Genomic DNA, 12,449 nt, shown 5'->3' on the forward strand with positions numbered 1-12,449 from the left:
TGAGATATTTAAAGGATGGGAAGCAATTGAAGAGCTATTTCTCTTGGCATGATGAGTTGCTATGGCACTTAAATGTACTCTCTATGGACGACGTCGCCAAGCCAGAGTCAGAGAGTTGGAGTAAATAATTGAAAATTTGTTCTGCTGAGGAAGCGAAAGGGTTGATATCCAGATGATACACCAACTGGAGTAACATTTCCATTTGAATGAATAGTTCCGTCGAGTTGATGACTGACTTCCTTGACGCTATGGCATTTGGAATGGCTAAGTCTCATAACACTTCGCGTTCAACATCCAGGCAGTTAAGTGGAGGGAGGTGTGGAGAGAGTGAAGGGGGGAACCCTCTCTTCCTGGGTCAAGAGATTTGGATCCTGACCTAGATACATTGGATGCATCTTGGAGTACTGTACTAGTTAAGCATACCATGGTTGTCTCTGCCAGGCAGGAGCTACCAGTATGATTCAGGCCTTGTCCTGAATCACCTTCTGGACTGTCCACGAGATGAGTGGTATTGGAGGAAAGGCATAGCGCAGAACTGTTGACCAAAGAAAGAGGAAGGCATCCTGTGTCTCTCTGAGATGACTGAACCGGATTGAACATAATCGAATGGCATTGCGATTGTGTTCGGTCAGATGTCTATCCAAGGGTGGCCCTATCGATAAAAAATCAGGTTGGCCACCGACTGGTTGAGGAACCACTTGTGAGGGTGGAAAATCCTGCTGAGGCAGTCTGCCAATGTATTTGCCATTCCAGGCAGGTAAGTTACCCTCGGAGATATCAAGTTTTTGATGGCCCATTCCCATATCCATACTGCTTCCCTGCAAAGAAGCCAGGAGCCTGGTTGTCTGTGTGGATCATTAAGCTTCTGCCCTGTATTAAGTGACTGAACACCAGAAGAGCGTATCTTATGACCCTGAGCTTGAGCAAGTTGATCTGGTATAGGATTCCTCCTCCACTGACCAAAGGCCTTGCATCTTGAAGTGAAGGAGATGAGCTCCCCAGCCCTGCATAGATGCATCTGTGGTGAGAATTAGATTGGGGCGGGAGTTGCTGGAAGGGGGCTCTGACCATTAGTACTCCTGGTGTCAGCCACCATTGTATGTTCCTGCACATGGAGCTTGACAAGGTTACTGTTGTGTTTTAGTGGTTGGCAATATTGGGTCCAATGAGTTTTCAAGCCCCACTGGAGATGGCACATATATGTAGACAAGTGTCGGAAACTACATGAATTTATTTATTTATTTAAAATCTTTTATATACTCTCGTTTAGTAATACACCATCGCAATGGTTTACATATAGGCACATATATTTGGTTTGGTTATAGATGAATTTACAAAAGTGCCATTACAATGTCTGTACATGCTCATATAAAATAATGTATAAGAAAAGTGGCAGGGATCTAGTCCATGTATATGATTAATATGGTAATCATACCAGGGTTATGCTTAAGCTGGAGTTTTTCTAACAATTATTGAGTATAAAGTAAAAGTTGTGGGACCAATTATCCAGGTAACCTTGTTCTAAGTTGTTTTGTTTTGTTTTTTTTTTTCATTCTCTGTTCTCATTGTGAAATGCTTTTCTGAATAGCCAGGTTTTTAAACTTTTTTTTTTTGAAGATTTTTGGATCACTCTGTAATCTTGTCTCTAGTGGCAATGTGTTCCATAACGTTGGACCGGCCAAGGATAGCGCTCTCTCTCTCTCTAACTTGTGTTAGTTTCGCTGTTTTTACCGATGGGATTGTTAGTAGTGCTTTATTGGCTGACCTCAGATTTCTTTGGGGTACATGTAATCATCTTCATTGATTAGTTTATGAATTATGCAAAGTGATTTAAATTGCACTCTCTGTTCTATTGGTGGCCAGTGTTTGGGTAATGTGGGGTCTCTTGCTTTTGCCGGTGAGTATTCTGGCGGCAGAGTTTTGAAGGACTTGTGAGGTCTTATTGTGGAGTACGGTAATCCCAGAAATAGTGTGTGCCCCAGTATCACTAGCACATGGTGTACTGTTACTATCAGTTTTCATGGCAATTCTGACCCAATATGATGTATTTTTGAGATTCTGTCCTCTGATAGGAATGCTCGAGACTGTATGGAATCTATTCTGGCTCCTATGAATTGAAGTATCTGGGTCAGTTAGAATACCAATTTCCCATAGTTCATGAAGAATTTGAGAGATTCCAAACAATTGATCGTTGTGTGAAGGTGGGTTTGTAGTGTTACCTGGTCAGGGGAAATTATCAGCCAATCATCCAGGTAAGCAAAACCTGAATTCCCTTGGGTCTTAAATGAGCCACTGCCACAGCCAAACATTTCCTAGCATGTAGCCAGATGGACTCTTCTGCTAGCAGATGAGACAGTCAGATTTCAAAGCTGACATCACTCTAGATATACCGCTGCAGTAACCTCAGCTCTTCAGTATCTCCCAGTTTCCTAGCAGATGCGGACACTATCCCACACACTTATCATTTTGGTAGCCCTTCTCGATGGAGAAGGTACAGAGAAGGGCTACCAAAATAAGGGGAATGGAACAGCTCCCCTATGAGGAAAGACTAAAGAGGTTAGGACTCTTCAGCCTGGAGAAGAGATGGCTGAGGGGGGGATATGATAGAGGTGTTTAAAATCATGAGAGGTCTAGAACGGGTAGATGTGAATCTGTTATTTACATTTTTGGATAATAGAAAGACTAGGGGGCACTCCATGAAGTTAGCATGGGGCACATTTAAAACTAATCGGAGAAAGTTCTTTTTTACTCAACGCACAATTAAACTCTGGAATTTGTTGCCAGAGGGTGTGGTTAGTGCAGTTAGTATAGCTGTGTTTAAAAAAGGATTGGATAAGTTCTTGGAGGAGAAGTCCATTACCTGCTATTAATTAAGTTGACTTAAAAAATAGCCACTGCTATTACTAGCAACAGTAACATGGAATAGACTTAGTTTTTGGGTACTTGCCAGGTTCTTATGGCCTGGATTGGCCACTGTTGGAAACAGGATGCTGGGCTTGATGGACCCTTGGTCTGACCCAGTATTGCATGTTCTTATGTTCTAATAGTGTTAAGAGTTACAGCAAAGAAGAGAGAAAATTTACCTTAAAGAAGATCGAGCCCCGCTCTCCTGCGGTGAAACCTAAGGGTCCCTCCCCAGTTGAGAATTCCTGAGGTGATTTCTGATATCCCTCAGAGGTCTGCCTTGGTCCAGTAGCCAGTTCCCACCGTGGACTTGTGCACCTGCTGCCTTTCAGCCACTCTGGGGGCTAACCGAGCACAGCGGTGAAGGTAAAGCCCTCTCCCCCCCCCCCCCCCCCCCCCCCCGCCGCAGCTGGAGACCGTCCCAGCACTCGATTGGTAAGCGCCGAGACCAGGTAAGCAGAAAACTTTAAATTCAGGTCTCTGGTCTCCAAGGCTCGGATTGCCGTACCGATTCTGTTTCTTTCTGGCGAGGTAAATGGGAGCACCGATCGGGTTGAGCAGCCCCGGCTGGACTAAGCTTCGATCTGGTGCAGGGGTCCACGTGGAGACCCTCGGGGGGCGCCATCTTATGCGCTGGGGGCGTCAGAGCCACCTTCCCTTCTTGACTGGCGGTATGCGCGGGGCAGGCCAGGCAGCTGATGTGCCTAACTTGTGCATGTCCAATACAGAGGCTCACACAACTATACGCACAGCCGTGTTTACAACTACACACGTGCATTGAAGCTAGAGGCAATGGCACCGGCACCCAAGAAGGCCAGAAGGCAGTCTCTTTGCAGAGCCTGCCACATAAGAGCCACGCAGTCTGAACTGGAGTCCTGCCTGTGACAGCATTGTGAGGAAGCCCAGGGGGAACCAAAGCCTGGTCCCTCACTGTCTGGGGATGGGTCCGGAACTACTACAGATGATAGCTCCCCCGATGTATGCATCTCTGGCTTCTCCACAAGAGGGCACCTCAGGGGCCCCTACTCACATGCCTCCTGGGATTAACATGGACCCAGGGACCTTCTCCTGGTTAGAACTTTTCCAAGAGCTGCAAGCCTTCGTTCAGGCGCAGTCAGCCCCAGCTGTACCCCTGGCTCAACCCCTGCCAGAAGCACAATATCTTCCCGGCTCGGATGCCTCGAGACATGCCGCGCCTAACCAAGAACTTCCCTGATAGGGACAGAGACACCTCAGATGATGATGACTGCCTGGAAGAAGGAGAAATCCCTCCAGGAATGGAATCGTACTGAACCATGCTTCGCTTCTTCCACAAGGATGAATTACCAGCCCTTGTATTCCAGGCACGGGTCCCATGGCGGGAACATCCTGGTGTCCCTTCGTAAAGCCTCATGCTACTTCCCAATGATGGAAGCCATCCAGGAACTGATTGACCTGGAGTGGGATGCCCCGGAGGCCAGCTTCAAAGGGGGTCGGGCCCTGGAAGCCCTATATCCCCTAGAACCAGCGACAAAGGAACGCCTACATTTCCCGAAAGTGGACGCCAGGTCTGTGCCATCTCAAAGCAAACTATGATTCCCATTGAGGGAGGAGCCGCATTGAAGGATACTCGGGATAGATGATTGGAATCCATCCTTTAAGCAGGCCTTCGATGCAACAGCAATGACACTGCAGATTGCTTCCTGCTGTGCACTGGTGGCACGTTCCTGCTTGCTCCTCTCGAGAGAGGCAAGTAACTCCTGAACGTATACCAATGAGACGATGGAACCTTCAGCAGCCTTCCTGATGGACGCAAGCTTGGACCTGGTGCGTACCTCAGCCACAGGCGTAGCCTTGGTAGTGGCAGCCAGAAGACAACCATGGAAACGGAATTGGTCTGCTGATACGACATCTAAAGCAATTTCACAAGAATGCCCTTTAAAGGATTTCTCTTGTTTGGAAGCGAACTGGAGAAGTTAGCCAGCAAATGGGGCAAATCCCCAGTGCCTTGGCTACTGGAAGATAGGAGTAAAAGATCTCAGCATCCCTCCCCCAGAAGAACCAAGAGCAGAGGCTTGCAACGCTTTGGACCCTACAGGAACTCGCAGTTCCAGGCACCTCATCCCTCAGGAAGGTCCCAGCCCCTTTGTAACCGACAGACCAAGAGAGGAGCAGGCCCAGGGGCAGGCTCCAGCCATGCTCCACAATGAGAATGGGCCGACCCATTCACAGGAAGAGGAAATAGGGGGTCGACTTGCCCTCTTCTACCAAAGAAGGGTCGAGATCACATTGGACAAATGGGTACTAAACATCATTCGAGAAGGTTACTCTCTGGAGTTCCGCAGCATCCCTCAAGACAAATTTATGATGTCACCCTGCCACTCCCACACCAAGAGACTGGCAGTGGAAGCCACTCTAACAAGACTACTCAGTCTAAAGACAATAACTCTGGTTCCCACACCCCAACAAAATACGGGTCGCTACTCTATCTATTTTATCGTTCCCAAGAAGGAAGGATCATTCCAACCCATCTTGGATTTCAAGACGTCAACCGTCCTCTACAGATACTACACTTCCGTATGGAGACTCTTCACTCCGTCATAATGCCAGTACAACCAGGAGAGTTTCTAACCTCCCTGGACCTCTCCGAAGCCTACTTTCACATTCCAGTCCATCAAGATCAACAGCGTTTTCTATGCTTTGCGATACTGGGTCACCGTTACTAGTTCAGAGCGCTACCTTTTGGCCTAGCAACCGCCCCCAGAGCATTCTCCAAAATTATGGTGGTCGTGGTAGCAACACTGAGGAAAGAAGGGATCTTGGTACACCCTTACCTGGACGACTGGCTGATCAAGGCAAAGTCTTCGGAAGAGAGCCAGCAGGTGACCAACAGAGTCGAGAGCCAACTGCAGGAACTCGGTTGAGTCGTGAACACAGGCAAGAACAGTCTACGGCCCTCTCAATTGCTAGAGTACCTGGGGGCCCATTTTGACACCAAACAAAATAGTCTTCCTCCTCCTCTGAGGAGAAGGAAACTGATGGAACAATTAAGACTATTGATGACCAAGGCACACCCCAAGGTATGGGACTATCTTCAAGTCCTCGGCCTCATGGCATCAACACTGGAGGTCGTCCCATGGCAAGAGTCCACATGCTACCGCTCCAGCGCGCCTTACTGTCACAATGGAACCCACTATCCCAGGAATAATCTATTCGCCTCCAACTCCAGCAGAGGTATGATCTCAGCTTCAGTGGTAGCAACAGGAAGACCACCTAAGCAGAGGAGTAAGCCTATCCCCACTGAACTGGATATTGCTCACCACGGATACGAGCCTGCGAGGGTGGGGAGCCCTCTGTCAGGAGCTGACGGCCCAGGGACAATGGAACAAGGAAGAGGCGGGATGGAACATAAACCGCCTAGAAGCTCGAGCAGTCAGACTAGCATGCCTGCGATTCAGCCACAGACTCCAAGGCAAAGCGATTAGAGTAATGTTGGACAATGCTACAACCGTTGCTTACATCAACCGCCAGGGAGGAATCAGGAGCCAGCAGGTATCTCTGGAGATGCACTCTCATGGCATGGGCGGAGATAAACCTACAAGGGATCTCGGCCTCCCACATCGCAGGAAAAGACAACGTCTTAGCCGACTTCCTCAGCAGAGAGAGCCTGGACCCGGGGGAATGGACGCTGTCGACCACAGCCTTCCAACTGATAGTAAATCGCTGGGGCCTCCCAGCCATGGATCTACTGGCCACCTATCTCAGTGCCCAAGTCCCCAGGTTCTTCAGTCACAGAAGAGAGCCACACTCCAAGGGGTCGACACACTTGTCCAGGCATGGCCAGAGGATGACTTATTGTATGCCTTCCCCCCCCCCCCCCCCCAATGGCCACTACTGGGCAAGGTCATCCACAAGATAGAACATCACAGGGAACTAGTTCTACTAGTGGCCCCAGATTGGCCAAGATGCCCATGGTATGCAGACATGCAAAGACTCCTTGCAGGGAACCCTCTGTACCTATCTCCACATAGGGACCTTCTCCGGCAGGGCCAGATTCTTCACGAAGATCCATCTCGATTCTCTTGTGGTCTGGCCCTTGAGAGGACTCTCTTGAAGAAGCGCAGTTACTCGAAGGCCGTGATTGACACCCTGCTCTGCGCACGCAAGTTCTCAACATCTGTCATACATACGGATCTGGAGAATATTCAAAGCCTGGTGCGAGGGACCACGGGATACTCCTACGGATGGCCAAAATCCCCATGATTCTGAAGTTCCTACAGGACGGTATGAGGAAGGGGTTATCGCTCAACTCCCTCAAGGTCCAAGTGGCAGCTCTCTCCTGCTTCAGAGCCGAAGTGAGCAGAATCTGTCTATTAGCTCATCCGGATTTGACCCGTTTCCTAAAAGGGGTTAAGCAACTTTGGCCGGTGCCCCTATGGAACCTCAATCTGGTATTAGACTTCCTAGCGGAGGCTTCCTTCAGACCAACACGCGGTCTGTCACTATGCCTCTTAACATTGAAGACTGCATTCCTGGTGGCTCTATGTTCAGCTTGTCACATCTCCGAACTACAGGCACTATCCTATTGAGAACTGTTCCTTAGGTTCACTCCTGGAACCATACAGCTGTGCACAGACCCCTCTTTCCTATCGAAAGTGGTTTCTGAGTTTCATTTGAACCAAGCTATCTCCCTACCATCTCCGGATGAACTTAAGGACTCTGAAGACTCACGCCTTCTTCGCCATCTAAATGTTGGCAGACTCCTGGTGAGATACCTGGAAAGATCGGAAAAGGTGCACAAAATGGATCGCTTGTTCGTTCTTCACAGCAAGGAGAAGCGGCCTCGCGGGTGACTATAGCCCGCTGGATCAAGGAAGTAATCAAGGCAGCCTACATAGAGGCAGGAAAGCCCTTACCACTGCAGGTTAAGGCTCATTCAACTAGGGCCCAGGCAGTTTCTTGGGCAGAAACCAAGCTGCTGTCGACTGCCAAGATGTTTCGGGTGGCTACCTGATTCTCCCTACACACCTTCTCCAGGTTCTACCGCCTGGATGTTCAGGCCCGAGAAGGCGCAGCCTTCGCAAGGGCAGTACTAAGTGAGCCACGGGCAGCTTCCTGCCCTGTCCGGGAGTAGCTTTGGGTCATCCCACTGGTCCTGAATCCATCTGGCTACACACTAGGACATGGAGAAATTGCTTACCTGATAATTTCATTTTCCTTAGTGTAGACAGCTTGATTCAGCATCCCGTCCACGGCTGCCCCAGAGAAGGAGGACCTCAGAAAGCGAACCTCGAGACTAAGCAAATTATGGATAAGCCGTTGCCTAACCCTAGTTCAAGACACCCACAGTTTGTCCAGTGTCTGCATTAATTGGTTGAGTGCACTGGCGGTCTCCAGTTTTTGGAATCAGTTCTATCAAGTTTAAGTTTTAATCAAGTTATTTAAGCAAGATATATCCACAATGGCTTTTCAAAGAGAATACTGAAGAGCTGAGGTTACTGCAGGGGTATATCTAGAGTGACGTCAGCTTTGAAATCTGACTCCGTCTCCCATCTGCTAGCAGAAGAGCACAATATCCATTGGTCCTGAGTCCATCTGGCTACACTAAGGAAAACAAAAATATCAGGTAAGTACTGTCTCCATTTGGTGAAGATTCTTGGATCCGAGGGGAGGACTTTGTACTGGTAATGCTTTAAATTTAATTGGAAGCACAGGAATTGCCAAAATGAAGGATGATTCGGAATGTGAGTGTAGGCATCTTTTTTAGGTCCAAAGAACACATCCAGTCATTCTGCTGAATGAACGGTAGTATTGATTTGAGGGAAGTTATGTTGAACTTCTCCTTTTGAAGGTGTGTGTTTGAGGGATCTGAAGTCTAGGATGGGCCTGAAGACCTAAAAGACGAGAAAAGTAGCAGTTTTTAAAATGAGGTTGTCTGCCATTACCAGATTGTTTTTGTCCTGGAGAGGGGGGAGGGAGGGTTGCCGGTGTTTAGTCTTGGCCTGTTTTATTTATCCGTTTGCTTGGTTTTTTTTAAATATTAGTATGTGTTTTGGACATCACCTGTTGGATGACTGGATTGTAACTGATGTGTATCCTCTCTTCTAGTCTCTGTTGCAGGCAGACCGTCACACTGTCTACACAATCATCACCAACTTCATGCGGACTAGAGAAGAGGGTGAGGACCCATTGGCTGTACTGTACATCCTCTCCCATATACTGAAGGAAGGCCCCCTTCTGAATCTCATTCATTCCAATCGTTTTTTAAATTATTTTGCCATTGACTGATAACTGGTAGTTGTTATAACTTATAATTCTCTTGATTTATATAAAAAGAGTAGGAATTGAGCTTTATATGTTCTCCCTAGCTCCCACTCTCCCCATAACTTAGGTTGCCTCCTCTCCTGCTGTCAGTACAGAATTTCTGTAGATATAAAAAGTGTATTTCCTGGTTTATTTTTTTTTTTTTAAGAGAGCCTTCTTCCTTTGCCAAATGTTTTTATTTCTTCTGCTTTTTTTTTTTCCTTCCATGCATAGGATCCTAGAGGCAGGCTGAGTGCCAGAGTCTCAATGTGTGGATAAGATGTTGATGCAGGGAAAAGATCTTTAGATTTATTAAGAACTGGGGAACATTTTGGGGAAGGTGGAGCTAATTTTGATGGGATGGGCTGTCCCTTAACTAGGGTGGCACCCAACTGCTGGCACCAACATTTAAAGAGGAGAGAGAGCAACTTTTAAACTAGATCATGGGGAAAAGCTGTTATTGCCCTCTGAACCATGTGCTCCCAAAATACTATCTTCAAAGGATACTAACAAAACGGGGAAGTTTGAATATCTTGAGAGCGAAGTTGTGGTAACAGTTGGATGTAAGAGTACACAGATATGAACAATGCAAAACTACTGTATCTCCTAATAAGCAGGTTGTAAATTTAAATAAAACAACAAATAAAAAAAACATAGTTTAAATTATCCGTATGAGAATGCCAGAACTAAGACCCTCGTACATTTTTCACATCTGCTGTCTAAAAAAAAAAAAAAAATACAAATCAGAATGCATTGAAGTAGGATTTTTTTCACTGATGTACGCAATATGCCAACATTTTCATAGCTGATTTAAAGCAGCGTTTCCTCAACTCCTATACCCAAAAGCCGTTTGTCTACATACATTGTTGACATCTTCATCAGCTGGACCCATAGATTTGAAATACTTTAAGAATTCCACCAAGAATTCAACAAACTCCACTCCACCATCAACCTAAGCCTAGAAAAATCTACACAGCGAGTCCACTTTCTAGACATCACTGTCCAACTACATGAGGGGACACACAAGATCCACATTATATTGGAAACTCACCAACTATCAATCGTGCCTACATGCCTCCAGCTTCTACCCACCCCCTACCATTAGGTCCATTGTCTACAGCCAAACCCTACAGTACAATCATATCTGTTCAGACCCCTTCTGGACAAATTATAGTGGACATTTTTGGAATTGCAGTATCTACCCAGTGAGATGATAAAACAGACAAATTCCCAGGAATACTCTGCTACAGTATCATCTAAAAAACAAACAGAACACCTCTGGTGGTTGAAACCACTGAAACATATCAAGAATCTATAATCCATCTTAGACAATGAGCCACCCTCTCACGGCCTGTGGATGGCAAACCTGTCTTGGCTTATTGACAGCCCCCCAACCTCAAATGGATATTCACCAGCAACCATAAATTGTACAATGACACCAGCTCAGGAACCAGACCCTGCCAGAAACCTAGATGCCAACTCTATCCACATATTAATTCAGGAAATACCATCACAGGACCCTACAACATCAACTGCAACACTTGGAGCTCTTTCACCTGCTCTTCTTCCAATGTAATGTATACCAAAACACCTGCCAGCATTGTCTTTCTGCTATCTACTTAGGACAAACAGGTCAATCCCTAAGGAAAAGAATAAATGGACATAAATCTGAACTTAGAAATTGCAACACTCAGAAAGCAGTTGAACATTTCAACCTTCCAGGGCATTCTTTATCTGACATTAATGTTGCCATACTCCTAGAGAAGAACTTCAAAGGGACACTCCAGGGTGAAATTGCTGTATTGGAACTCATCAAAAAATGTAACGCCATCCCCCTAGGTCTGAACAGAGACTATGGTTTCATGGCGCATTAACAAATATCTATGAACTTAACTGTTCTCAAATCATTCTGTCTTTTCACATTTACCTCATTTGGTAGTAGGCTGGACTACAATGCTATTAATGTTGTCTTTCAACACCCTGCCCTGCCTAATTCAGTGCCTGCTGTTTTGTTCTGTATCTCCCCCTGTCTATGGCCTTATATTTTATCCACTTCATGCATCTGACAAAGTGGACTCTGTTCTCGAAAGCTCATACCTCAAATTGGTTAGACTGTAAGGTGCTTCCCACCTCCTGTTTGCTACAATATGCCCAACACATTCATCGTGAGAGAACAATTATAGAAATATTTCAAAAGTAATTAATAAAAATGAAAAATCTCAATTGTACATGTCATAGCAGATCTAAATTAGATCTGGTTCAAAAAATAGCCTTAACAATGCCTATAATAAGCTAAATAGAACCCATCTATGTACTGTCACAGTAAGTGAGCTGATCTGAATATTCCTGGATGAAGAATCCAGCTGTTTCGGTTGTATGAAGTGAATTTGAAGCAAAGGTCAGAATATACTGACCAAGTAGCTGCCAAAAGAACTCTGGGAAAATGTTATTCAAAGGTACAGATTGGGGGAAGTCTATAGGAAAATTTCAGTGAGTTTGAATATCCCTTCAGGCACCGTCAGATTCATCACTGTAAAGGGGAAACAGTTTGGCAACACTACTGTGATCAGGCCATCCCTCGAAAATCACTAGCTGTGCATTAAGGAAACTGCTGCTGAAGGTCACTGTGAGGCATAAGATTATTTTAAAAGAACTTACAGGCCGATACAGTACAGTGTGCTCTGATGAAGCGCACGGTTAGCCTGCTCTTGGACGCGCGTTTTCCCTTACCCCTTATTCAGTAAGGGGAGGAAAACGCGCGTCCAACCCATGGCACCTAATAGCACCCTCAACATGCAAATGCATGTTGATGGCCGTATTAGGTATGCGCGTGGGATACAGAAAGTAAAATGTGCAGCCAAGCCGCACATTTTACTTTCAGAAATTAGCGCCGACCCAAAGGTAGACGCTAATTTCTTCCGGCACCGGGAAAGTGCACAGAAAAGCAGTAAAAACTGCTTTTCTGTCCACCTTCCGACTTAATATCATGGCAATATTAAGTTGGAGGTCCCGAGGAGTAAAAAAAAGTTTAAAAAAAAAAAATAATAATTTGAATCTAGTATAGCATTCCATAACATCTCCATAGAGATATGTTTAGATTCACCAATGTTAGCACTTGTCGTAGAAGGCATATTCAACATATTTTGATGTTCCTGTGAAGAACTAGTCCCAGGGCAGGGAACCGGTAAGCTTCTTCCCGATACTAAGGATTTTCTAACTGTATCGGTTCTTTGCCCTTCCAACAATTGTGGGGAGACCTGCCC

General features: G+C 46.1%; 1 protein-coding gene across 2 annotated transcripts in view; it reads left to right on the forward strand.

Annotated features, from left to right (window-relative positions):
* MMS19 (MMS19 homolog, cytosolic iron-sulfur assembly component) overlaps window positions 1–12,449 on the forward strand; it is a 171,968-nt gene that overhangs the window by 49,588 nt on the left and 109,931 nt on the right. For both annotated transcript variants that reach the window (XM_029610161.1, XM_029610159.1), the window contains exon 6: window positions 8,992–9,061. In XM_029610161.1, coding sequence (XP_029466021.1) covers window positions 8,992–9,061 — 70 coding nt within the window. The remainder of the gene's footprint in view (window positions 1–8,991; window positions 9,062–12,449) is intronic.

The sequence above is a fragment of the Rhinatrema bivittatum genome, chromosome 7 (assembly GCF_901001135.1).
Source record: "Rhinatrema bivittatum chromosome 7, aRhiBiv1.1, whole genome shotgun sequence".
In the NCBI taxonomy this organism is placed as follows: Eukaryota; Metazoa; Chordata; class Amphibia; order Gymnophiona; family Rhinatrematidae; genus Rhinatrema; species Rhinatrema bivittatum.